Below are 26,695 nucleotides of genomic sequence, written 5' to 3'. Positions count from 1 at the left end.
GCTCAGACATTAGTTGGTTCCCTTGCTCTTCTTGAAATTCCTTTCATTGGGGAAGAGCGATGGACTCCAGCGCCTGTGCCAAGGTTCAGACTGAGCTGCTTGATGCCAGATTTCAGCGCTGGGCCCAGCTGGGGGTACTCTTCTCAAGTCAGCCTCCCTCTCGCCCCACTTAACTGAGCATAAAATAGTCACCGCGGTGGAAAGCTCTTTCCCAAAGCCTCTCAGGCTGGCTCTTCGGGATCGTGTGTGTTCTTTTTTGCTTTTGGGGTCACACCTGGCGTTGAACAGGGCTTACTCCTGGCTCATGCACTCAGAAATTACTCCTGGCGGTGCTTGGGGGACCATATGGGATGCTGGGAATCAAACCCGGGTCGGCCGCGTGCAAGGCAAACGCCCTACCCGCTGTGCTATCGTTCAGCCCCGCAGGTGTGTGTTCTTGACATGGCTCTTGCTGGCTGGTCTCCAGGGTTCTCGGCTTGCTTTTTTCCGCTCAAGAACCTGTGTTCTCTCTTGAACACACTTTTTTCTTTTGCCTCTTCTGACATCTTTCTAAATAAGTTCCAGCCAAGACTTCTTGCAGGGCTGGTGATAGTACACAGGGGAGGTTGCTTGCCTTGCACTTGCTGACCTGAGATCGATCCCCGCATTCCATAGGGTCCCTGTGAGGGTGCTGTGTGTGACCCAAAAAGGAAAGAAAAGAATAACTTTGTTTCACGCACACAACACCCAACATTTTTGTCCTTTTGGACTTCTTATTTTCCTGAGTTGGTAGATTATCCCCCCTCGAGTAAATCTCCCCCAGGACATGAACTCCCCCAAACTCGACCCTATTGTGGTATCCTGTCTTTTTGGGAGGTTCTTTTTGTTTTCCCTTTTCTGGGGAGGGCAGGGTAGAACTCAAAACTGTGCGTGGGAGGAGGGGGGAGTCTCAGACCCAGGACCACGCAGTGCTGGGAAAGGGGCCGAGGCCTTCCCAGGGGCTCTAGTCCTGCCAATGTCCCCTGACTCAAGTTTGCTCCACTATGGTGTTCCCTAAGTCTTGACCCCTGTCAGGGATGCTGGACTAATGGAGCCCGGGGAAGGGGGGCGGTGTGCGGTATGGCCAAGGTGTGCTTGGGGTGATTCTGCTTTCTTCATAAGGGGAACAGATTCTGCGGGGTGGCCATGAGTGTTTTTCCCCAGGAGGGGACATTTGGGGACTTATATGTCTGGGAACCAAGTACGTGGCATGGTGTGTGAGGTGAGCATATCAGTGTGTCCTTCCCTCCACCACTTATCTCTGCCCCCTGCCCCACTCACACGCCTCTCCCCTTGGTGGGCACAAAATCATTCATTTTATATTGCTTGTTACAATAAAGTGTAAGTGGTAAGTAGGAAAAAGAAGCTGTGCAAATTGCATCTCACCGTGGGGTTATTAAAGTCGTGTTTGCTGAGCTGCTTGTTGGCAGTTGAGCCGTCGTTTTGGCTTGGCGGGCTCAGTGGCTGCTTGCTGCTTGCCCATCTATCTCATTTGCTGTGCTCCTGCTGGCCTGGCACTGTTCTGGAACTTGGAAGTGTCACACGGCCACCGGAGCTCCAGCACCTGTAGAACTGGGAGTTTTGGACCGGCCCCCTCCTGAGGGGCCCCAGAGTTTTCAGCCTGAAGACCGGTTTGCCCGCGAGTTTCATCCTTGACTTGGCTGCTCTTCCGAGTTGAGTTGTGAAGCTCGGCGTGGGGAGGTTGTGGGGTGTGGGTGTGGTGGGACAGGACTCCCCAGAGTTTACAGCCTGCAGACCCGCTGACCCACGAGCCTCATCCCTTGGCGCCTCTGATGAGATTAGTTGTGAAGCTGGGACTAGTTACGTGTGGCGGTGGCTGTGAGGTGTCTATATTGGTTTTCAGCTCTTATCGGGGTGGGGAGGTGGTAGTAGTTTTTCTTCGTTTGGGAGCCACGCTGGGAATAACACAGTCAGGATTCGAACTCCGATCCGGTCTGGATTCCGTAACCCTGGTGCTGTTTTCTACATTGTTCGGTTTGCGGATTCCCACCCAGCTCTCCGCTGGGCGTTCTTCAGGCACTGTGCTGAGTCCTGGGAGGACGCCTGCTCGCCACGCAATGCGTGTGCTCAGCCCTTTGAGCTGTCTCTGGGTGTTTTTCTCCGGTGTGCCTTGTGTTCAGCAGCGCCATGTGTTTGCTTTCGCTTGGACCGGGAAGGCAGCCGTGTGGCGTGGCAGGCGTCTGGCCTAAGCCACCACTGGCAGGGGAATGAGGGGGCAGCATCTGGGCCGGAGGCGGCCGGCGCTCAGCAGCTGCAGTGCCTGGCAGGACTGGGAACAGCTGGGAAGCCGCTTTGATGCTTCCTGAAGTGGGGCTTGGAGAGCTGATGGCGTTTTCTTTTCTTCGTTCTCTGCTGGGGGGCGATACCTGGTGGTGATCGTGGGGCCCTGTGGTTCTTGGGGTCCGTCCCGGGCTGCGGCCTGCAGAGCGGAGGTGGCCCTTTGTAGTCTACAGTAAAGGTTTCCTAACTTTACTCTTCTTCTACTTCACAGTCCCTGCTTCTGTGCTTGGACTGTTTCTGGCAGGGATCGGGGTCGTAAGTGGTGCCAGGGATCAGCTCTGGGTCAGCCGCATGCAAAGCAAATAAATGCCTTACCCCTTTGCAGCCCTTTGAGTAATCACTTTTTTAAGAACTGAGGGGGTGTGTGTGTAGTTTTCATTTTTGTTTTTAGGGCCTCACCTGGCAATGCTCAGGGTTACTCCTGGCTCTGCGCTCTGGAATTACTCCTTCCTGGCAGTGCTCAGGGAACCATATGCAATGCCCAGGATCGCACCTAGGTTGGCCATGTGCAAACCAAATTCTCTACCTGCTGTACTATCGCTCTGGTCCCATGACTGGGGCTGGTCTGGTCCCATGACTGGGGGCTGGGGGTGGGGACGAACACAGCGGTCAGGGGTTACTGTGGCTTTGCACTCAGGAATCACTCCTGGCAGGCCTGGGGGACCATATGGAGTATGGTAGAGTGTCCAACCCGGGTCAGCTGCACACAAAGCAAGTGCCCTCCCCGCAGACCTCTCCAGCTCCGCTGAGGTAGTATTATGTAGAGAACCTTCTTTTGTCTTGAAATCTTAGCCATAAAAGGATAAAAACTTCAGTGGTTCATTTCTTTCCTTTATAGTCTAGAGTAAAAGGTGTTAAGAGGTCTCTTCATTATCTGGAAACTCAGTAACCTGGAGGAAACTCGCTATATATCTGGCAAACTTGGTGTAGTTTGGTCTTGCCTGAGACCCTTTATGTATTGCGTTTGTAGCCTTGTTGAAATGAGCTAGTACAGAGAATGTGGGTTTTGGCGCAGAGGGGTTTACTTTTTTTTTTTTTTTATTTATTATAATAGGGTCCGCGCAAAAGGGGAGGGGGTGAAGGGTGGGGAACATGCAGGGGACACAGGAACACGATGACATGGCCAGGGCCACACTCTCATGGGGGAGAGGGATGAAAAGAAAAGGCCAGGGCTGGAGCTGGGGTGGGAGAGGGGAAGGGGGGAGACACTGGCTGCATTTCCCCCCCGCCCCCAGGAAGCACCTCTAGTCTCTGGATCCCCCCTTGCCGGCCCCTAAGATTGCATCTCTTGCCCCGACTGGCGCTCTTACGTAGAGGGGTTTACTTTTAGAACCTCCACTAGGAGATTCCTCTCCTTTCTCAGTATGTGTTTTTATTTTTTTCCCTTTTTGGGTCACACCCAGCGATGCACAGGGGTAACTCCTGGCTCTGCGCCCAGGAATTACCCTGGCGGTGCTCAGGGGACCACATGGGATGCTGGAAATCAAACTCGGGTCGGCCGCGTGCAAGGCAAACGCCCTACCCGCTGTGCTATTGCTCCAGCCCCTCAGTATGTGTTTTTATTTCGGCGGGAAGGCGTTTGGCCCACACATGGTGATGCTCCGGGCTTTGCCTGGCTCTGTCAGGAAAGACTTGACACTGCTCAGGGGCCATAGAGTGGTGCCAGGCATCGAGCCAGGGTCAGTGGCTTGTGAGGGAGCACCTCAGCCACTATTCTTACTGTGCTTGCCCAGTTCCTAATATATATCTCTAAGTCGGTGTGATCACAGTTTAAAGGCAAAAACCGTTTTTCAGATGCTGCATACCAAGCTGAGGTCCAAGCCTTGTCATCACTCTAGGCTGCCTCCTGCTTACTATGAGTTTTAGTCTTTTTTGGTTCGTTTTGGGGGTTACTCCCGGCGGTACCCGAGGACCATATGGGATGTTGGGAGATAAACCCGGGTCAGCCATGTACAAGGCAAATGCCCTCCCTGCTGTAGTATTGCTCCGGCCTTTACTTTCCGATCCAGTTGAAATGTCTCCTTCAGAAAGGTTGTTTAGACCACACCCTGCAGTATTCCTGGTGGCGTTGAGGGCACCAGGTGGTGCCAGAAACTGAGCTGCGGTTCTTGCATGCAGAGTTGGTGTTCCAGGTCTCTGGCCCCAGACAGGTTTTTCCTTCCCCATCTGTTCCCAGGTAACCTTGAGCAGAAATGAGCACGTTGGAATTGTATTAGGTCACTGTCGAGACACAGTGATAGCGTAATACTTGTTTGCCCTCTCTTGACTGTCAGCCCTGTGAACGCAGAGACTGTACCTGTGCCACACTGTCCCTAGCACTAGCACAGCACAGGGCTAGAGGGGGTGCTCGTTTCCTACATGAAGGGGTCATTTTGCTGCCGTAGTATTTTGTTATGCTTCTCCTTTATGTATTCTTTGTGCAGCAACAAACAAAGGTGGTGCTGGAGAGTCAGAGCAGTGGGTAGGGCTTGCCTTGCACACGGCCACCAGGGTCAGTCCCCGGCACCAGGTGCGTCTCCAAATAAAACAAAAGGAATGTTTTTTCAACTTCGCATCCTGCTTCATGAACCCTGTAGTTTGTTTCATTGGGAAAGTTTAGTTGTAGTGCAGCTGCCCTGCAGTCACAAAAGCTCTTGACTGATCCCCGCTGCAGCTTGTTGAAGTATGTCTGCCCCCTCCCCTCGAGAGGTCCGATCTGTTGCCCAGAACATGTGAAAATAAACTTGGGGGGGGTTTGTCTCAGGAATGAGAAAACCCTCTGATTTTGCAGATAATGTCCAATTAGAATCCCGTGTAGAAGGATTCTAGGTCCAACAAGAGTGTATCTGCTTGTGGTAGGTGGGGTTTCTTCACAAAGTTAGCATTGAGCTGTATCCCTCCATACTCTCTGACTCATCAAATCTCATTCGTAGACCTGCTCTGCACCTACTGGGCTTTCCTTGGTGCCTTGGTTCCCTTATGGGTCTTGCTGCTTTCAGGATTCTGTCTCTCTCTAGGCTTTGTCATTGTGATTGTGATGTCTTGAGGTTTTCCTGATTGGGTCTGTTTTCACTCGGACCCTTCAGGCTTCTTGGATTCTGGCCTGTAATCCTCAGGCACCGGTTTTTACTAATGACTTCTGTATTGTTTCTTCACATTTGCCCTCCTGTTATGTTGTTCCTCTTGAACCCATCCCATAGTCCGCTGATACACTGTTCATTTCTTTTTGGACTGTTTTCCACCTTCTGTTCTTTCCTAGTGTTTTCTTCCTTCTCGGGCCTCTGTCTTTGCTCAGCAACTGTTTTTCTGTTGGTCAGAGCTTCTATTTTTTTTTTATTTCACCTACCACGTTCTTCATTTCTGGCTAGTACTTTTTTCACTTCTACTTGCAAGCTTTCTTCTGCTTTGCTGACTTCCTGTGCTGTCTTTTCTTTGAACTCAAACATCCTCATCATAGTGTCCACTAAAGAGAGTGTCTGAGGGTTTGCTGGTGTACACGTCTTCAGTGATATTTTAGCGCCTCAGACTGGGTGGGCTTCTTTGTGTTTTTCCCCATTGCTTTCCTAGTGTTCTCGCAGTGCTGGGGGTGAGTCTTTGAGTTGATGCCCTGGAAGTGCTGAGGGATTAAGCTGGGGCTTGCGCTCTGTCTCCTGCCTGTCCTCACAGAATAACCGCAAGCTTGGAATATGTTGAGTAGAGCTGCCGGGCACTTCAGGGCCTGTTGTGTGAGCCCTTAATGCAGTGCAGGTCAGCTGTGGAGGCTGCTGGAAGCCCATGGGAAGGGAGAGTTCTGGAGTAGTCCCAGGGAGGTGCCCGCCCAGCTAGCGGGAAGTCTAAACTACCTTCTTAGCTAGATCCCCTGAGTCTGGGTTTTGGGGTTTTTTTTTTTTTTTTTGGCGGTTTTGGGGTCATACCCAGCGATGCAGAGGTTACTCCTGGCAATGCTTGGGGGACCATATGGGATGCCAGGGATAGAACCCAGGTCCGGCTGCATGCGAGGGAAACGCCCTCCCCGCTGTGCTATTGCTCTAGCCCCCAATTCCGTAAGTCTTGTCTGGAGACCAAATAATTGTTTGAAAACTGGAATTCTTTGATTTTCTTTGCACATTATTTAGTTTAAATTAACTGCCTTTGCTGTTAGACCAGTGAAATAAGCCTTGAGACCTTGAAGGTTGTTTTCCAGCTTCTGAAAGACGGTGCATATGGGGGTGATCATTGTCCATCTGTTGGTAGACAGAATTTTTTTCCCCTGCTACCATGTTTTTGTACTTTGCTGTGAAATTCCATTTTGCAAGCTCTTTAAGGAGATGTAACTGTATAATTTAGTATCTTTAAATAAAACTGTGCTTGATGACTGTCTGAGAAATGCATTCAGTGTTTCTAATAGCGTGTCTCTCCCTCTTTCCTTCTAGAGAATGGATCTTGGAGAATGTCTGAAAGTGCATGACCTGGCTCTAAGAGCGGATTATGAAATCGCATCCAAAGAACAAGATTTTTTCTTTGAACTCGACGTATGTGATTTTACTTCTTCTGGTTCAATTATTTTCTGTAGTCCAGTATATTACATATGATACCATTTCTTTGAGTAGGAAAATGCTTTTAGCAATTACCTTTGTTTGGTGATTTTATGAAGGGTAGTAATAAGGCACACTTAGTTATTTGAAAATAAGAACTGAATGAATCCTGGTTTTTTTTTTTTAAGGGGTGTGGGGGAGTCACACCCGAAGAAACTAGTGGTTTTGTTACCAATTCACTTTCCTGGCAATTGTTTTTCCTATGCCAGTTTCTTAGAAAATACTATTTTCAGTTAATCATTGAGTCTGCTTTTATTTATTTTTTAAATTCCTGATAGTGTTTTTTTTTTGTTTTTGGGGTTTTTTTTGGGGGGGTGGTCACACCCGGCGTTGGTTACTCCTGGCTCTGCACTCAGAAATTTTTTCTGGTGGTGCCTGGGGGACCATATGGGATGCTGGGTATCGAACCCGGGTTGGCTGCATGCAAGGCAAACGCCCTACCCATTGTGCTATCACTCCAGTCCCCTTGATGGAATTTTTATCGGGGAACAGGGAGGGAGGTGGCCCACGCCCACGGTGATCAGGGATCATTTATGGCGGCGTTTGGGGACCATACAGGACGCCGGGTTTCGAACCTGGCTGGCCACGTGTGGGGCAAGTGCCCTACCTGCTGTACTACCTTTCTAGACCCTTTCATACTAAAATTTAATAAAACTACTTCTAAAATGCCCCTTTAGGTCAGTCAATGTTGCCCCAGGTGTTCAGGCCAGCTCTGCCAGCCACTAAACATCTTCTGGGCCATAGTCAGTGGCAAACGTGGAATGAAGTTGTTTCTGTATAATGTCACTTTTCTGGGATGAACTTCCCTGGAAAGGGGGGCGGGGGGAGGGAAGGGGTGGGCAGGCTCACCCGCCTCTACTCGGGGCTACTCCTGGCTCTTTGCAGGGGTCATTTCTGGCAGTGTCTGGGGAGCCACATAGGAGGAAGGGTCGAATCAGGGTCTGCCCCAGGGTGAGCCATCTGCACTGCAGCTGCCTTCATGCCTGCAGCGTCTCTTCTGCCAACTCCTCTTGCTGACTAACCTTTGCTTTGCAGGCTATGGATCATCTGCAGTCATTCATTGCTGACTGTGATCGAAGGACAGAAGTGGCCAAGAAGAGGCTAGCAGAAACTCAAGAAGAGATTAGTGCGGAAGTGGCTGCAAAGGTAAGAATTTTAATCGTTTCACTAGTACAAAGTCATTTATTTATGCTCACTGCTCTTAGTTAGAGCCCAGCGGGCTACCGAGAGTATCTCACCCTCACGGCAAAGCCTGGCAAGCTATCCTTGACGTATTTGATATGCCGAAAACAGTAACAAGTCTCACGATTTGTTGTGAGATGTTACTGGTGCCCACTCAAGCAAATCGATGAACAACGGGAGAACAGTGCTACGGTGCTACTCCTAGTTAACTTTTCATTTTGAGATCATTGACATTGGAGATTCCCAAGACTTAACACGGATTGTATATGCTGTCCTAACTTCATGCACAAGTGTGCGTACTCCATCTCTGGGCTCAGGGATCACTCCTGGCAGGACTTTGGGGATTATATAAAGCGCCAGGGATTAAGTCCCAGTCCCACTGTGTGCAAGGCAAGTGACTTTCGTAGTGTCCTCACTACAGATTCATATGTATTCTTTTGAGATTGTTTTTTTCTGTTCAGTGTGCTTCCCTGAGACTCATGTTAAGGTGATCTTTTTTTGTTTTGGTTTAGGGGCCACAGCTGTTGGTGCTCAGCACTTGTTCTTGGTTCTGTGCTCAGGGATCTCTCTTGGCTGGGCTTAGGGAGCCATGTGGGGTGCCAGGAATTGAACCCTGGTTGGCCTCATGCAAGGCAAGCACCCTGTCTGCTGTAGTATTTGGCCCCTTGTGTGCACACTTTTGTGTGGACTTGGCTCTCATTTCTCTGGATAGATTTATGACCAGTAGCATGCTGCTTAATCATGGTGAGTCATGCTGAACCATTTTCCTTTCGTACCAGCAGCTCGTGATGTCACCGAGATAAGAGTCCTAATGGCAACATTAGTGCTTGCCAGGTAGAGGGAAAGGAAAATAAGTTCACCTGTGAGGGAAAGGATTGCTTGTGCCCTTCCACTCCCACCCCCTTTGTTTATTGGTCTATAAGGTTCTCAAAAGATGGGGTTTATAAAAATGAGCACCCCCAGAAAAGCCCCATAAAATGAGTGCTTTTAAGTTAATATCTCGGGGCTGGAGATAAACCCCAGATAGGGCATTTGCCTTGCACGTGGCCGACCGGGGTTCGATTCCCGGCATCCGATATGGTCCCCTGAGTAACACCAAGAGTAATTACTGAGTGCAGAGCCAGGAGTAAACCCCTGAGCATTGCCAGGTGTGACCCTAAAAGAAAAAAAAATTAATATCTCATTACATTAGATCCTACACTGTTGGGGAAAGTCTAAGCTATACGGGTTTATGTTGCATCCCTTTAAATAATGCTGTCCTAACGTCATGCACAAGTGTGCGTACTCCATCTCTAGGCTCAGGGATCACTCCTGGCAGGACTTCGGGGATCATATAAAGCGCCAGGGATTGAGTCCCAGTCCCACTGTGTGCTACTTAACCGATTACCTCCGAGCTCAGGAGGTTCTGACAGTCGCACTTAGGCTGTAGTCCGTTTTGGTTGGACTCCAGCGCCCTGTTGTTCTGCCTCAGCTGGTGCGTTGCCATCCTTGAGTCGGCCATTGGCCACTGAGCAGCCCCAGGCAGGAGTTCCACTGTCTTCTCCTGTGACCCAGTCACAGTGGTGCCTTCTAGGCCCTCCTGTGTCGAATGTGCTTATTCCAGCCTCCTCCCCAAAGCCGCTGGCCTGGGCGGCTCATGCCGGCTGTGCCCCCAGTGGTCTCACCCCAGCGGCCACTGGAAGGCTCTTTTCTTAGCAGTGTTTGAACCTCTTCTTGGTCTGGCTTTGGTTCCTGATCTTCTGTGATGCTGTTTCTCCTTTTCCAGGCAGAACGTGTTCATGAATTAAATGAAGAAATTGGTAAATTATTGGCTAAAGTGGAACAGCTTGGAGCTGAAGGGAATGTGGAAGAATCCCAGAAAGTAATGGATGAAGTAGAGAAAGCGCGGGCTAAAAAAAGAGAAGCAGAGGTAATTTTTTTTTCTTTAAGTGATTTTATTTTTCATATTTTATTGGCATACATGTGTTTTTGTACATACGTTCCTGGTGCTGATAATGTGGTCTGCTCCATTTCCAGCCCCCCTCCTTATCAAGGGTGGGGTGGCCATAGCTGGTGGAAACTAGGCCTCCCCTGTGCGGTGTGCGCACTTGATCTTCTGAAACTGAGCCTTGGCACCACCTTTACATGGGGGACACGGTACCCAGTGGTTCACTGCGAAGTGTTCTTGGGCTTCTGCGTGCAGAGCATGCACCCCAGCCCTTTCGGGCATCTCCTGAGCCCAGGGGCTACTTATGTCTACTACAGATTTGGTGGCTGGGGGGTGTGGCTCAGTGGTAGGGCACTTTCCTTGCATGTATGGAGCCCTGGGTTCAGTTTCCAGCACTCCCAAAATCAAGAACATTTGATTCATTTGACGAATAGTTGTTAAAGGAAGTTCAGAGGCCCAGGAGACTGCTAGAGGGTGGCTCACATCCTTTGCATAGAAGACCGCGTTTCCCTGGTTGCCACAGGTCTGCTGAACACTGCTGGGAGCAGCCTTTGTGTACGAGTCTAGTGTAGCCCGTCCCCACCTAGAAAACAAAAGCCAATTTAAATATAATGTATATCACACTCATTAATGGTTTCTATATTACGATTTGGATGTTTGGGCGGAATTGAACCTGGGTCGGCCACATATAAGGCAAACTCCCTACCCACTGTGCTATCCCTCCAGCCCCATGATGCGATATTCTTCTCTGGGGACAGTCAGCTAGGACCATGGAACCCTCCTCTCATTCTTGAGCCCTGTGCAGGTCAGACTTGGATGTCTTGCAGAACTCTCTGTTGGTTGGCCCCGCTCGTGTCCTTGAGAAAGTGGGGTGCCTTCCACTGGGATTGTCTGCTGTCTCAGCACTAGAGCCCAGTGCTGTTACCTGGGTCACACTGGCCTGCTTTCCAATGGAGTGTAGAGCCCCTGAGATGCGGATTTCCTCTCAACCCGGGGCACTTCCCCTCCCCTGTGTTTTTGGTTTTGATTTTGGTTTGTTTTGGGGACCACACCAGGCAGTGCACAGGCGTTACTCCTGATTGCACTCAGGAATTACTCCTGGCGGTTCTCCTGCGGGGGAACCATATGGGATGCTGCGATTGAAAGCCAGGTTGGCCACATGCAAGGCAAATACCTACCTGCTATACTGTCTATCTGGGCCCCTTTCTTTCTTTCTTTCTTTCTTTCTTTCTTTCTTTCTTTCTTTCTTTTCTTTTCTTTTCTTTTCTTTTCTTTTCTTTTTAAGGTACCCTGCCATTACTATTAAGTTAGACTTTCTCTCTTACTTATTTACCAGGGACTAAGTAGAAAGACGAGTAAGAAACAGATGTTTCTGCTTTATGTTTTGTTCTCCAGTGCCTGGGATTCAACCCAAGACTGAATAATGCATGGGCTGTGGCTCTAAAACCCAAATAAGTAAGAACAAACACTCCCTTCCCTCCCCCCACAACAGAGCAACGTGCCTTGAGCCCAGTGGGACAGCTGACGAGGAGGGACACTAGTGCTTGGTCTCCTGAGCACTGCCCAGAGAGCAGAGCACTGGGAGCTGCCCCGGGCAGGGTACTGCTGGGTGTGACTCAGAACCAAAACTTGGCTGGAAGGAAGCAGTGACACCGTGGGAGACAGGCTCGCTAATCACCTGACAGATGACAGGAAGTGGCCTGCGCACGCTGGGCGGGCTGCAGGAGGTCGTGCTTCGTGTCAGGTCGAGTTGTGAGGGCTGTTCCGGGCAAGAGACATTTGAGATGGTTCCATGCAGTGAAGGCGACGTGAGACTGGACACGATGAGTAATGAGCGCCACAAAGAAGCATGCTTTTGTGTATTTTATGGAACTGAACTGCTGAGGTGTGTACTGACATTCTTCGTCTCACTTCTATATAGGAAGTTTATCGGAATTCTATGCCAGCTTCCAGTTTCCAGCAGCAGAAACTTCGCGTGTGTGAGGTTTGCTCGGCCTATTTAGGGCTCCATGATAATGACCGGCGACTGGCGGACCATTTTGGGGGAAAACTGCACCTGGGATTTATTGAAATCAGAGAAAAGCTTGAAGAATTAAAGGTACATTGGTAAATTAGTACCTCTTATTTAATCCTGTTGTAGGCTTTCATTCTTTTGGCACGCGCGCATGTGTGTACACATATACGCATACACACACACATATATATTTGGTATGGTTTTTTTACTTTGTTTCATTAATATGGAGTTTCATTTAATGGGTGATGGTTGAGAAACTTTTAAAATACCTCTATACTTGGCAGTTTACATTGGATGATATTAGATGTTTGCGAGCTAAATTTTATACTAATTTGTTGTGGTGGTGTTTCAAGGCAACACCTGCAGTGCTCAGGGCTTTCTCTGGTCTCTGCACTCAGGAATCCCACCTGGTGTGTAATCACTCTAGCACCTAGAAATCAGGTTCTTTTTTTTTTTATAGTAATCACTGTGAGATACAATGTTACAAAGTTGTTGATGATTGAGTGTCACTCAGAATACAAAGTACAGTGTTCAGAACACCAGTCCTTCACCAGTGTCCACTTCCCTCCAGCAGTGCCCTCAGTTTCCTTCCCACTACAGCCTGCCTCTGTGGCAGGCAGACACTTTCCTTTTTTCCGTTGGGCACTGTGGTTTGCATTGCCGTCACTGAAGGGGTACTGTGCCTTAATCTTTACCTCCTTTCGGCACTCAGTCCTCATCCATGGTGATCATTTCCAGCTGTCATTGTGAGAGTGGTTCCTTCTCTCTTCCAACTGCTGCTCTTCTCCCCCGCCCCGTTCTGGCAAGCTTCCTGCTCCAGAGTAGGTGGCCCGACTCAGGAAACCAGACTTTCAAGCCTGACCATTATACCGGGCATCATTTCAAGATGAATCGTTATTATATAGATTTAGATGTTACACTCCGGGTATGGAAGCCAGAGTGAAGTTCCGAGTGGTGCTTCTTAAGAGCGGACTCGTCACCAGGGAGGCATCTCGGATCCAGGCTGTGCCTGCGGCAGACAGCCTGCTTGGGATTCAGTGCTTCAGAGATTTGTGTGTAGTCCTCGAGCCCAGCGCCTCCAAGTGTAGCCCCAGACAGAAAAGAGTGACCTGTTCCATTATGATCCTCATATATTGTTTGTTCTGTCATTGTATTTTCAAGAGAGTTGTAGCTGAGAAGCAGGAGAAAAGAAACCAGGAACGCCTGAAACGAAGAGAAGAAAGGGAAAGGGAAGAAAGGGAGAAGCTGAGGAGGTAAGCATCAAAGAACTGAGTACCCAGGTCCTTGAAAAGAGAGTGTCAGCTGTTAATAAGGAACCTGCACCTGGGAAATGTTGCCTGTTTACAGACTCTGTCATGTTCGGTTGCGAGATGGCACCGTGGATAGGGCACTTTGCGCGGGCTCACTTGGGTTTAATCCCCAGCATCCCATATGGTCCTCTGAGCATTGCTGGGTGTGGCCGAAAAACATACAAAAATACTGTCATGTGAGGGCTAACAAAGATCGTTTGATGAAGTGGATGTAAACTTCAGAGCATTCATTGTGACCTGGACCCACAGCTTCTCTTACAGTCTTTGTCCCGAGAAGTGTGTATCGTGTGGCAGGTTCTTCATTGCGTCTCCCTCCTCTGGGCTCTCCGTGCTCTCTCAGCAGATGGGCCTCAACTAAGTAAATCCCAATGTAATCCATGACTAGCTCGGTCTGTTTTTGATGTTTAACCCCACTTCATTTGTTGATCTTCTCTTCCTATCAGATGACAATGAAACAATTTCATTTATTCAGGAGCTTATGGTATCAATAAAGCTCTTAAAGTCTTTATTTCCCATAGTTTAGGGAAGCACTTTAGGTTTTGTCATATTGAGTTTCTATGGAGATAATAACTGTATTGTAATATCTGACACTATATAAATGACAATATTGAGCACTGGGCGCTGTTGGGTGTGATCCAAAAACCAAAGAGAAAAAGAAAAGTGTGTAGTGATTACACTCCTTATATTTGTAAAATGATACTTGGTGCCGGAAAGATACTACAGCATGTAGGGTACTTGCCTTGCACACAGCTGGCCTGGGTTTGATCCCTGGCACCCAGTATGGTTCCCAAGCACTGGTAGGACTGATCTGAGCACGGAGCTTGGAGTAACCCCAGAGTCCGTCAGGTGTGGCCCCAAACTCCCACACTCCCCAGGTAAGGTTAATGAGGTTTACAGGGATCAGATTTCTAACAGGCCAGAAAGATAGTATAGTGGGTCATTAGGTTTCTAGCTTCACCCATGGTCCCTGAGCACTGCCAGGAATAATTCCTTAGTATAGAGCCAAGAGGAGCCCCCGAACGTTGCCACGTGTGACCCAAAGGCCAAAATTCTGTCATTTTAAAAACCAGAAATCCTGAATAGTTTAATTTTATCAGCACATCGAACCTTTCACTCTTATTTATATTACTTTGCTGGAATAAGATTTTCTGTCTTTTAGGTCTCGATCACATAGCAAGAACCCCAAAAGGTAAGTGTTACGTAGTATAAGTATAAACAGTCTGTTTTTGAGAGATGGTTTTTATAGATTAAATAGTTTTTAAATGAATAAGCAGATTCAGAACTCACATTTCTTGTGTAGTTTGAGGCTAATCCATTGTCATTTGAGAAGTTGGTCAAGGTATTTCAGGAGCAGTAAGCAAACCCTAATGTCCTGAATCTAAGGAAAAACTAAAGTGTTTCAGTGGTTTTTTTTTTTGTTTTGTTTTGTTTTTCTTTTTGGGTCACTCCTGGCTCTGCTCTCAGGAATTACCCCTGGTGGTGCTCAGGGAACATATGGGATGCTGGGAATCAAACTCAGGTCGGCCGTGTGCAAGGCAAACGCCCTACCCGCTGTGCTATCTCTCCCTAGAATTTCATCTTTTATTTTGGGGCGACATCTAGTGATGCTTATGGAACCTGTGGGATGTTGGGGATCATACCTGGGTCTGCCACGCGCAAAACAGGCTTCCTGTCCACTGTAGTCTCTCTGGCCCTTCAAAGCAAGCCCCCTCCCCTCTGTACTATCTCTCCGGCCCCAGGATCTATCTCTTTCTTTCTTTCTTTCTTTCTTTCTTTCTTTCTTTCTTTCTTTCTTTCTTTTTATTTTAAGTCTAATTGGGGGCCGGAGAGAGCCAGTCTGCTGGAATTCATGCTTTGCTTGCAGGAGGTATGGGTTTCATCCTCAGCTCCGCATACTTCCGCTTGAGCACAGCCAGATGAGGGCTGTCCATGAGAAGGAGCAAACATCACTGCCGAGCTACAGCCCGACCAGATTGTCCTCTCCCGTCCCACACCCACACCCTCAGCCCCGCACCCACTGTGTATATATTTATTTCTAAAAGTGCATGTGGGGGCTGGAGTGATAGCACAGCGGGTAGAGTGTTTGCCTTGCACGCGGCCCGACCCGGGTTCGATTCCCAGCATCCCATATGGTCCCCCGAGCACAGCCAGGAGTAGTTCCTGAGTTCGTGAGCCAGGAGTAACCCCTGTGCATTTCTGGGTGTGACCCAAAAAGCACCCCCCCACCCCAAAAAGAAAACCCACCATAAAAGTGCATGTGAACCTGGACTGTGGGGGTGGGGCGCTTGCCTTGCACGCGGCTGAACCAGGTTTCCCCGAGTCTGCCAGGAGAGGGTCCTGAGTGCAGAGATGGCAGTAAATCCTAAGCACCACTGTGTGTGGCCCCCAAACCAAAACTAACAATAATAAAGTATTTTTAAAAAAAAAACCCTAAAGGGGTCGGAGCGATAGCACAGCGGGTAGGGTGTTTGCCTTGCACGTGGCCGATCCGGGTTCAATCCCTGGCATTCCATACGGTCCCCCAAAGTATGCAAAATGTCTTTAAAGGTTGCCTAAAATTTCAAAGCATTCATTCACTATAATCCCCTGGCATGTAATAGAGTTGTGTATCTATGTGTGTAGGTTTATAATACAATTTTTTAAGGGGATATACTCTAAAAATATATATACTGGGTTCTACAAATATATACACTGGGCTGAGCCCAGTGTGGTGCTCAGGTATACTCCCAGCAGTGTTTGGGGGCTGTGCAGTGGCTGGGACTGAACCAGGCTCTCCACATGCAAGGCTGCTCATGCAAAACGCCCAACTCTTTGGAGCTGTCTCTGCAGCTTTATAAATACATTTTTTTTTTTTCCCTCCCGTTGATCGTCGATTTGCTCGAGCGGGCCCAGTAACGTCTCCATTGGAGACTTTGTTGTTACTGTGTCTGGCATATCGAATACTCTCGGTAGCTTGCCGGGCTCTCCGAGAGGGGCGGAGGAATCGAACTCGGGTCGGCCATGTTGGCCGCGTGTAAGGCGAACGCCCTACCCGTTTAGAAATATATTTATAAACAGCATCTTTATTTCATTAAATACATGAGAGAATGTGTGTGTTTCTGGGGTAAGTTGCACGATACTGATTAACCTAGAAAGACTAGTGTTTAATTTTTTTTATTTTGATATTGCAGTATGTAGTTATTAAATCTTCTGCAGTTCTTTTAGTCTAGATTAGCTGACTCGGATAGAATTGGCGTTCACTGCAGCTCCCAAGCAATTGTGAGTGTCCCAAGAATAGGTTTTCTGGGGCAGGAGCCATAGTCCAGCGGCCAGGATACTTGCCTTGCATGAGCCGACCTGGGTGTGAAGCCCTGGGCCCTGGTGAGTGTGGCTTCGATCGATGAGGAACCAAGTCCCATCTGAGCTCCCGTCTCTGCCTTGGTTTGTGTAGATCCCGGTCCAGAGAGCACCGCCGACACCGTTCCCGCTCCATGTCCCGAGAACGGAAGAGGAGAACGCGGTCCAAGTCCCGAGAGAAGCGCCATCGCCACAGGTCCCGCTCCAGCAGCCGCAGCCGCAGCCGCAGCCACCAGAGAAGCGGGCACAGCTCTCGAGACAGGAGCAGAGAGCGATCCCGGAGGAGGTACTGAGGTGTCCGTGAGGGGACACGGAACTCCCTTAACCGTGTAGTCGGATACTGTTGGCTGAAACGTGCATCTGGTAATATGTACACATTTGTGTGTGGGTGTATAACATTTGTTTTCCTATGTGGGTAGCTTAGAAAGAATATATTTACGAGCCCAGAATAAGAATTTGGAACCAAAATGTGCAGGGGTATTGTTTTTCACTACGTAGTGTGTCTTGGAAAAAAGTACTTCATGGGCAAATAATTTTCAGCACCAATATTTGGAGTTTTTTTCAGTATGTATTCGCAAATTAGGGGCTCTGAGAAGTCCTCATTAAAAGAATTGTTTAACTTTGTTTGACTTATTGTTTTCCAAGCTTTGATCTGACGCTCCTTTCCCAGCGCAGGCTCGTTCTGTACCTTGGGTTCATGGTGGCTGTGTGAGTTAGTGGGGTGGGGCAGGTCTGCAGACTTATGCTGTCCCGCCTCCTCGGCCTGAAAACTTGGCTCTGAGTGCGAGGAGGGTTGGCCCCGGTGAGGTGTGGATAGGACGAGTCCTCCGCTTTGGAGGACTGGGACATGGTGGAGCTTAGCCTTGACGATTCTCACAGATCAAGCTCCAAAATTTCTCAGGTCACGTGATGACTCAGTAGCCAGGTAATTTCTATAGAACATGCTTCAAATGGTTTTTTTTTTTTAATTATTATTACTATTATTGACAACTATCCTTAACATAGAGATGATAAAAACATTTTTTTGAGTGCCTAGACCCACTAGTCTTAAATTTTCTATGAATTACTCCACATAAAGCCCATGATAGCAACCACAGAAAGCTGTGGAAAATCTTTATATTTTTGATCCCCCAATTTAGCCATTTTCTAAGACCACTCATACGCTGAGTAGGTTAATAGGCTCTCGGCATATTTTTTAATTTATTATATTCTTGCCCAGTTTCAAGCCATTTTTGGTTGACGTTGTCCACCCCCAGCTCTACTGAGGCATAGTTGGCAAATAAAATTGTAAGATGTTTAAAGTGTACATTGCAATGATTTCACAGACATAGACGTTGTGAACGAATTCCGACTCTCAGCAGATTCACTCTTTTTCCTTTATTAGAACATTGAAATTTTCCTCTTAATAAAATTGTATACTTTCTACTATTCTACTCCCGTAAAAAAAAAAAACACAGTTACTTTATTTACATCATGACATCTTTTACAATAATCAAACTTAGATCACACTTTATTAAGTGTGGAAGTGTATATAATAAACATAGGCATTTAGATGCGGGAACACCAGAATAATAAAAAATGGTTTCTGTGAATAGAGTCAGTGTATAATTAAAGGGATCAACTCTGGTAGCAAAAAGATCTGTGGAATGGCAGATCTCCTAGGAACGGGCGGCAGGTGGGGAGAGATGTGTGAGGGGCCTGTTGGCCCGGGCCGCACGGCCTCTCACCCCGCGCTCCAGCCCGGGCGCAGTACATGCTCAGGAAATAGCACCAGGAGAATTCTCCCGCGCAGGCACTCTGGACAGCCCTCTTGCTGGTTGATTCCAGACATTTCCTTTGTCACTTCCTACCCATCATGGTTCGTGCTTTCTCTGAGCTCTTCGTGGTTTTTGGTGGCAGGACTAGAAGGCGCCTCATCAGAGGTGTTCCTCGTCCCACCCTTCCCAGTGTATGGAGTGGTGTCACGCTGTCCCCAGCTCTCCGTGGCCCCTGGCCCCGGGTCGTCAGCATCTTCATAAAGAGGATTATTTTTGTAAAACAAAAAGGTTTGGTTTGCTTAAGAGGACGCCCTATACTGAGACTCAAATTATTCCTTTCCAAACAACATTCAGTATTTTTAACAAAAATCAGCGGAGTTTGCTTTTTAAAATCTGTGTCAGTACACATAATTTCAAGCTCTTTGCTTACGTGCTGAGTTTAAATTTTAAGGTAAAAGCTGATGTGTTCGAAGCCCTGGGTTTGACCCCTGGCACAGGAAAAAATGAAAACAATAAAATGGTTTGCCCTAGTTTTAAGTATTTGCTTTTAGGTATAGGTCCATTCTTTCCACGACTTTCTCTTCGCCATTATCCTTCGTAAATGAGCATCATTTGTGTTTTTGTACTGCCTGCTCTGTTCAGATACATGTCATCAGACTTCAGTGCCAACTCCATGCACTCAGTGGTCTTAGCCAAGTACGCTCATTATTCTGTATTTTCTCCTCTGCTCAGAGCGCCCACTTTGTGAGAATCATCGATAATCCGAATCAGATAGTGAACAGACAGGTCATGTATTGAACATTATACTCAAACCTTAGTCAGGTCATCTCTTAGCTGTTTCCCTTATTCCTGCCCACCTCTAGGCCATGTCCCGCACCTGGGCCAGTGTGGTCAAGTGCACCATGGGATTGTTTTTTTTCCCCACGCTTTAGAGAAATTGATAGAACAAGTACAGCAGATAGGGCACTTGTTGCAGCCGACCCAAGTTCAATTTCTGGTGTCCCAGATGGGTCCCCAAGCTTAGTCTGGAGTGACCTTTGAGCACTGCCAGGTGTGAGCACCCCCAAAAATAATAAAAAGATGACATCCTGAAAATTAATAATCTCTCAGCCATTTTTTTGTTTAATTCTCTGAAATTTCTGTGCCTGAGCACAGTAGTGTTTTTCTGCTCAGAAATTGAGAGTTGATTCAGATTATTGGTCGGCAGTTCCTCAGGCCGTACCCCAAATTTGAACACGATTTACATGAAGTTCATGAAAGTTCTTCGGACCTGTAAAGAACTGAGTCAGTGTGATTCATCCGTGCCATAGCCTCATCCTGGGTGTTGAGAGTGTAGGAGGCACTGTTCCTGCTGACCCGTCCCTTGGGCTTTTCTTTCGCTTGAATCTCTGGTTTGTTCTGTCACTTGGCCCTTTCTTACGGAAGTTGGGAATAGAAAGGTGATACTAAGGAATATTACGGTAATCAAGAATATCCTGTGATCATCTGTCTGTATTTCTTTTTTCCCCTGTTAAATGAACTCAGGAAGAGTCGAGCTGAGTTTCCCAGTAAATGGTCATTGAAAGCCATATCAGTCCGCGGTTCTCTTACCTACGGCAAGTGTTCACAGCACTGCCTGTGGCAGCATTTCTTCGCTCAGGGCCTTCTTGCGTGGCCAGGAGCTGTGGATGAAATTGTTACAGGGTTGATGGAAAAGAAGAGAAGAATGTACCATAGAGATTGTATGTGACCTGCAACACATAAAATATTTTAGTGTCTGTCCATTGGTTTTTAACCAACTTGGAACCCACATCATATATTTTTTTAATATTTGGTGATACCTTCTCACTTTTTAAAGGCGTTGTCTAGATATTATTTTTGTATTAAATACGCGTGCTATGAATTGGGAAAGCTTTAAGATTGCTGAGACATGAGCCTGCCCTGTGGGGCAGCGTTTCAGCGGCCGCGTCTGGCCACCCTGTGGCCCGCCCGTCTCTCCTCGGTTCGAGGCCTTCCTCCTGTCGGCAGGCTGCCTCTCTCGTGCTTGGAGGTATCTGTCTATCCTCGCTACCAGTACCTTAATATTTATCCAGCTCTTTCTTTTGGGTTTTGGGTTTCCCAACACATTTTGCTCCTCAAATTAATATTTTTCAGATCCTCAAAAGAAAGATTCAGAGACCAAGACTTAGCATCACGTGACAGAGACAGGCGTTCCAGAGCCAGATCACCTCGGGACCGAGATCGGAAAGATCAGAAGCGGTCCTATGAGTGCGCTAATGGCAGAGCAGAAGACAGGCGGAGCTCAGAAGAGCGCGAAGCGGGGGAGATATGTTAGCCGTGTGCCTGCCTCCGTCCTTAAGCTCCCGGGGGGTGGGGGTCACACTCTTGCTAGTCCCAGACACCGAGCCAGCGAGGGTAGCCGGGCAGTGGCCAGCTGCTTCAGACAACAGCCCTAGTTCTGGTGACCCTGTCAGACAGCCCGAGGGGACAGTTTCCTACACGCAGACGCAGAGTCTTTAGTCTCTTTACTAGTAGTGATAGTGAACAAATTGTGTGACTTGCTTTGGGAACTGTGGAACACCTGTAAGAAGCTGTCTTCCTTACGAGTTCCACGCAGCTGCAGCTTCAGGAATTTCTCTTCTTGATTCTTCTTCCTCTGACTTTTGTATCCCCTAATACCTCACCTCTCTCGTTATTAAGGGATAGGGGCAGGGAAGCCATCGACTTTTCTGTTTTAAGGTTCTATGCCCATTGATTACTAGCTGGTTACAGTTCAGAGCATTTATACTGGAACGTGTACTGGAGAAATTCAAGTACTGGGAGATTTTTTTTTTCCTTTCTGTTTGTTTAAAGGTGCCTATTTAGATTTGGGAGCTGAAGAGCTGTTACATGACATACTTTGCTTTTTTAATTGAAATTTCGAAATCAAACATGTCTTGATCTTTCTGTTCTTTTGAATTGCTACATTCAGGATGTTTTGAAAGGGGGGTGGGGGTGGGGACTCTTTCATAAGCACTTCTCGTTTTTTTGTGTGTGTGTATGGAAAATAAAAGCTACAACCTTACTGTAAAATAATAATAATAAAATGAAAGAAACAATCACCGCCCCATCATTAAGCTCTGGCCTGTCCAGTAAGCCGTGGGCAGAATCAGTGGCGGCCACTCGTCCCTGTGGTCTACACGAGTGCCTTACTGTGTGCAAGGCACAGGAAGAGAGCGCTGCGGAACGTTCTGGAAGAAGCTGCTGCCACTCAGGGCCCGGCTGACAGAGCCTGGCCTGCAGGAGAGGGGGCCGGTTTCATTTGTTGTTGTTTTGTTGCTACTTTGTTTTTTTTTTTTTTCTCCTCATCCAGTAAACTGAAATAAAAACAATACAAACACCTAGGAGACTAACGATTTCTGTGTTGAAGACTTGGTACCACAGTAGTGGACAGACAGGTATTACTGTAATTCTAGAGAATTTGAGAAAAATATGTCAAGTTATAAAAGTGGTGTAGCGGAGTTCATGCCCAATTCAGTCAGTTCATAGGTGGCCGAATAAATAGCAGTACTGCTACATAAAAAAAATGAAAGTGGTGTAATTGCTGGAGCCATAGCACAGCGGGTAGGGCGTTTGCCTTGCACACAGCCGAACTCAAGTTCGATTCCCAGCATCCCATATGGTCTCCTGGGCACCGTCAGCAGTAATTCCTGAGTGCACGAGCCAGGAGTAAACACTGAGCATTGCCGGGTGTGACCCAAAAAGCGAAAAAGAAAGAAAAAGTGGTGTAATTAAAGAGTTATTCCAAGGGCTGGAGAGAGAGTGAGGGGCTAAAGCATTTCCCTGAACACCGCCGGGCATGGCCCGCAAGCAAATCCCGACCCAGGAACTATGTCTTTGCTCCTCTAAGTGAGTCACTGCTGCAGGAAATGGGCTGGGAGAGAAAGGAACGGCCTTGCCAGCCGTTTCTCAACGACTCCCCCTGTGGCCCCAGTCCACTATTTCCTTCCTGTGGCCTCGGCCCCCTTGGAATATCCTGGGAACCCGCAGGGGTCCACATGGCTTCCGGTTGAGAAAGGTTCTTCTAAATGACGTTTGGCTAATTGGCTGAAGGCTTAAAGGGGTACCTGGCTGCCAGCCCTGCCTCCCTAACGGGTAAGTGTGTCCGACCTTAGCTGCAAAATCAGCCTGCAGCAGCGGCCACCACCCTCGTTTTCAGCTGTTGGAGAGTGCACAGGTTCAAGAGCTCGCCTTGTGTGCCACCCACCCCACTTCCTCCCCTGGGCTACCCGGGGTGAACCAAGACCCCCTCCCAAAATAAAACAGCCTTGTTACTTCGTCACTTTGCTTCTCGTGGTCTGTTGGTGAGTATCGGTGTCTGGCCCGCAGAGTGGAGTGAGACTTGAAAGGTGTCGATGAAGATGTGCCTGGCATTCTCGGATGCGACATCTTGGGTTAGCGATGTATCGAGTTAGACACCAAACCCCATTCTGCACCAAAGTCCGGAACGGGTTTGGAAAGCTGTACAGATCACTGGAGTGTATTTTGTTCCCTGCCTGGTTGCGTCAGTCTCCGAGTTAGCTGCAGTACATGTGTAGGCGTTTCAGCTAAGGAACAGCCCGAGGAGATTTCTGTTCCGTTCCTTCCCGGGATCTGCACAGCCCTTGAGGAATGTGTGGCCCCACCATGAAACCCTTTCCAGGGAGAAGGGGCCTTTGTATTGGGTGCCACCGAGCCCAATTCAGTCCCAGATGCTGCATGGCCCCTCGGCCCTATCTCCACAGTAGCGCTGGACATTGCCCAAGTTCCACCATCAAATAAAAACAAAATTGTTTCAGAGCAATTCTGTAGCTTACAGACTTACTGTGGTGTTGGGCTTGGCGATTATATTGAATTGGTGTCATGTACAAATTTGGGTACTTGTGTTATTTGGTGCCTGTAAGTTTAGTCACATGTTTGCAAATATATATATATATATATATATATATATATATATATAATCAAGAACTATCATGCTAAGTGTTCCAGTAAGACCACCTTTTCGTCTGCCATCATACGCCAAGTGCCCCTCCCCTCAAATATTCTTGCTAATTCTTCAACCCACACAAACTGAAACAAAACCCCTTTGTTCTGTGGTGCCACAGGTCAACCCCTGGCCTTAGGTATGAGGCAGTCTGCACTTCCACTAAGCCCAGCCCAACCCTCCATTATTTTTGCAAGGGGGGTACACCCATACACCCAGCTGTGCTCAGGGCTTACTCCTGTCTCTGTGCTCAAGGATCCTTCTGGGTGGACTTGGGGACATATGGAGTGCCAGGGACCAAAGCCAGGTTGGCCATTTGCAGGTAAGCACGCTGCACCCACCAGCCATCCTCGAAGTTGCCTTCTTGACCATCTCCGACAAACTTGAGAAACTGGTTTCCTTTTACTTTTTCCGGGTTCCTTCCCACCTGCCCACTCACCAACCACCCGCCCACAAATGGGCCAGAGAGAGAGGTCAACGGTAAAACTCTTGGCCTGACCCAAAACCAAGCCAAGCCCCCCAGTAAAACCAAGAGCCATGTTGAAAGTATTTGGGGTCTGGGGAGCTAACTCGCCCAACTGCACACAGAGACCCAGGTTGATACTCTGAGCACTGCTGCATGTGACCCCAAACCAGGGGCTAAAAAGGATTTTTACAAACTGTTCCCTGGCACCTTTCAACATTAGCCCTATGAACCAGAGCTGGTAGTTAACATTGAAGCACTTCCGTTGTTGGATGTGGTGATTCATTCTGCACTTCAAACCTTTGTAAACGGTCGACAAGCTGGTTCGACTCGGGCAATGGAGTCGTCCAGTGAAGCTCTTCCCACTGTCACTGGTGTCGTTTCCTGGAACTGAGTGACCACGGTTCGTGGCCAGTGGCTCTCCCGGCAGTGCCGGGGCTCAGACCTGGGCCAGCTATGTGCATGGCCAGCACTGCACCTGCTGGACGCGCTCTGGCCTCTGGAGTCTGTGTCTCTGAAGAGCGAGGCGTTTTTTAAATTTTTTTTCCCTGAGAAACCCCGGGCATCAGCCTTTTCTTCACATGCCTGTGTCCCAAGTTGACATGTGTTCCCTTTTGGGGACCAGCTGGGATGGGCAGAGGAATGACACCCCACATCAGTGCCTGCTGGGCTTCTGCTGGCTGAGGGGAGGCACCTGTAGGTTGGCAGGGCTGGCCCAGATGTGCCCTGTGCCTCCCTCCCACGGTAACACTCATCCCTGCCTTAGACTGGGACTCAGCGCACCTGCTGTCTGACGGGCCCCCAAAACGGTACAGGGGGTCAGGCACTTGCATGGCATGTGGCTGATCCCGGCTTGATTCATGCACCTAGATGCGGCGTTCTGAGCACTGCTGAGTGTGGCCCCAAAAACACAGGGCTGGAGAGTACAGCAGGTGGGGCGCTTGCCTTGCCCACCGCCTACCCAAGTTCCATCCCCAGCACCCGCTGTGGTCCCCGGAGCCCACTCAGTGACTCCTACTGGAGTCAGCTGGAGGGCAGGTTGGAGCCCCTGGCTCAGAGCCAGGGTTGTCTCAGGCACTAGAAACAATAACAACTTGGTGGTGTCTGTGTGTGTGTGTGGGGGGGGGGGCATACCTGGCGATGCTCGGGTTATCCCCTGGCTCTGCACTCAGGAATTCCTTCAGGCATTGCTCAGGGGACCCTATGGGGTGTCGGGTCGAACACAGGGAGGGCTGCATATAAGATAAGCTCCCACCCCATTGTGTATCACTCGCCCAAAGACCGTGTTTTAAACCCCATCTGGAACCGAGGGATCATTCAAGTGACTTAAGAGCATGTGGGGGCCTGGGGTCAAATCTCCAGTCTTGCGTGGCTCCCGGCACATAGGAGGACTGTATGGGGTGCTGGAGACCTAGTACCCTGGTAGCTCATGTGCAAAAAAAGCAAATACTTTCCCCACTGTATTAGTGCTCCAGTTCAAACTCTCAGCCCTAGCATCATGATCCCCTGAACACAGTGGGGGTGACCTCTGAGCACCACTGCCCGTGACCCAGCCACTGCCACCTCAAGATCTGTCGGTTTCAGGTTCTGCCCCTCAGCTGAGAGCAAGTGGCAAGTTTGAAGCAATTCAAATGGGGTGCCCGCCTCCCTGTGCAATAGACTTCACCCACGCAAACAACTCCTAGCCTGTTTCTGATGCTCAACCCGAGTGGACACAAGCCGGAGAGGCCAGGCAAGTGCTCTCTGTCAAAGGGCGCCGGGAGCCACCGCTGAGACAAACCTAACCCACAACCGTCAGCAGGGGCCAGGGCTGGACACTGGGTGCCCGCCCTTCCCAGCCCTGTCTCACTGATGGGTTTGCAGAGGCTCCGAGAACGGGAAGGGACTTGGGGCATCAGGATGGGACCAGAGGGTTGGAAGCCGGTGCTGACCACAGGCTCGAGGGACCCCAAATGACCACAGCTGCCACCTTTCTTCAGACCTGCTTTATTGAGTGTGACTGATGCCCTGTATCTGAGATGCCACCTTCTGAGTAGAAGCTGGCCACCTTGGGGCTCTGGGTCCCCACCTGGAGCTCGACCTCTGAGCCCCCCTAGACCCAGACTACAGGTTTCTTCTGCTTCCCTGCAGTTCTCGGTCCTCGTCCTGCAGGTGCTTGGGGGTCCAGGCGGTGGCGTAAGGGATCAAGCCAGGGTCAGCTGCATGTGAGGCCAGTGCTTTCAACCCCCGAGTCCATTTCTCCACCCCCACAGCCCTACAAGTTTCCCAGTATCTTTCTTCGAGGTGGGTTTTTATGCCAGGGCTGTGATGGACGTGGCGGTCGAGTGCGCATCCCCAATACTGGACACAGGACCCCTCTATCCCTCTCTCAGGCCCCGGCCTCCCCCACTATGGCAGGGTTGGGGGGTTCCATGCCCTTTGAAGAGGCCAACAGTCCCCAAGACTCGAGCGTCCAGCCCAGCCTGCTGATGAGCTGAGGGCATAGGTGCTTCCCTATTGCCGGGGGCCATGCATCTGAATCCACAGCCCTGGCAAGAGTACAGAGGCCCTGCCTGCACCTGTTTGTGCTACCCCCCCCCACCCCGTACTGCACATGGAGCCTTCCAGTCAGCTGCTGGGCATGTGCCCCCCCCCCCCCACCAAGTCCAAGCCAAGCAACGTGAGGGGCAGGTGCTCACTGCTTCATCCTGCTGAAATGCAGAGCCTGGAATGCGACAGAGTCACACCAAGAAACTGCTGCTGCTCTGGGAGATGCCCCCAGCACCCCAAAAGGTGAAGGAGCAAGTCCCTTGCCAGGAAGTGGCGTCCGGCTCCTGGGGTGCCCCTCAGGGACGAGGCCCAGGCCAGCTGGGA

General features: G+C 49.2%; 1 protein-coding gene across 10 annotated transcripts in view; it reads left to right on the top strand.

Moving 5' to 3' along the window:
• Nucleotides 1–20,744, top strand: part of LUC7L2 (LUC7 like 2, pre-mRNA splicing factor) — a 54,593-nt gene extending 33,849 nt beyond the window's left edge. For 5 of the 10 annotated variants that reach the window (XM_056124056.1, XM_056124057.1, XM_056124059.1 and 2 more), the window contains 8 exons: nt 6,711–6,809; nt 7,908–8,018; nt 9,820–9,963; nt 11,903–12,079; nt 13,157–13,248; nt 14,465–14,494; nt 16,736–16,927; nt 20,532–20,742. In XM_056124056.1, coding sequence (XP_055980031.1) covers nt 6,711–6,809; nt 7,908–8,018; nt 9,820–9,963; nt 11,903–12,079; nt 13,157–13,248; nt 14,465–14,494; nt 16,736–16,927; nt 20,532–20,712 — 1,026 coding nt within the window. In that variant the 3' untranslated portion in view covers nt 20,713–20,742. Of the gene's footprint in view, nt 1–6,710; nt 6,810–7,907; nt 8,019–9,819; nt 9,964–11,902; nt 12,080–13,156; nt 13,249–14,464; nt 14,495–16,735; nt 16,928–20,531 lie in introns of all 10 variants that reach the window. The other 5 variants (XM_056124053.1, XM_056124054.1, XM_056124055.1 and 2 more) reach the window with 2 other exon arrangements.
• The last annotated feature ends 5,951 nt before the right edge of the window (nt 20,745–26,695 follow it).

This window comes from Sorex fumeus, unplaced genomic scaffold, assembly GCF_029834395.1.
Source record: "Sorex fumeus unplaced genomic scaffold, SorFum_2.1 ptg000048l, whole genome shotgun sequence".
Lineage (NCBI taxonomy): Eukaryota > Metazoa > Chordata > Mammalia > Eulipotyphla > Soricidae > Sorex > Sorex fumeus.
The sequence above is the reverse complement of the archived record's forward strand: the minus strand, read 5'-3'. Positions and strand labels throughout refer to the sequence as shown.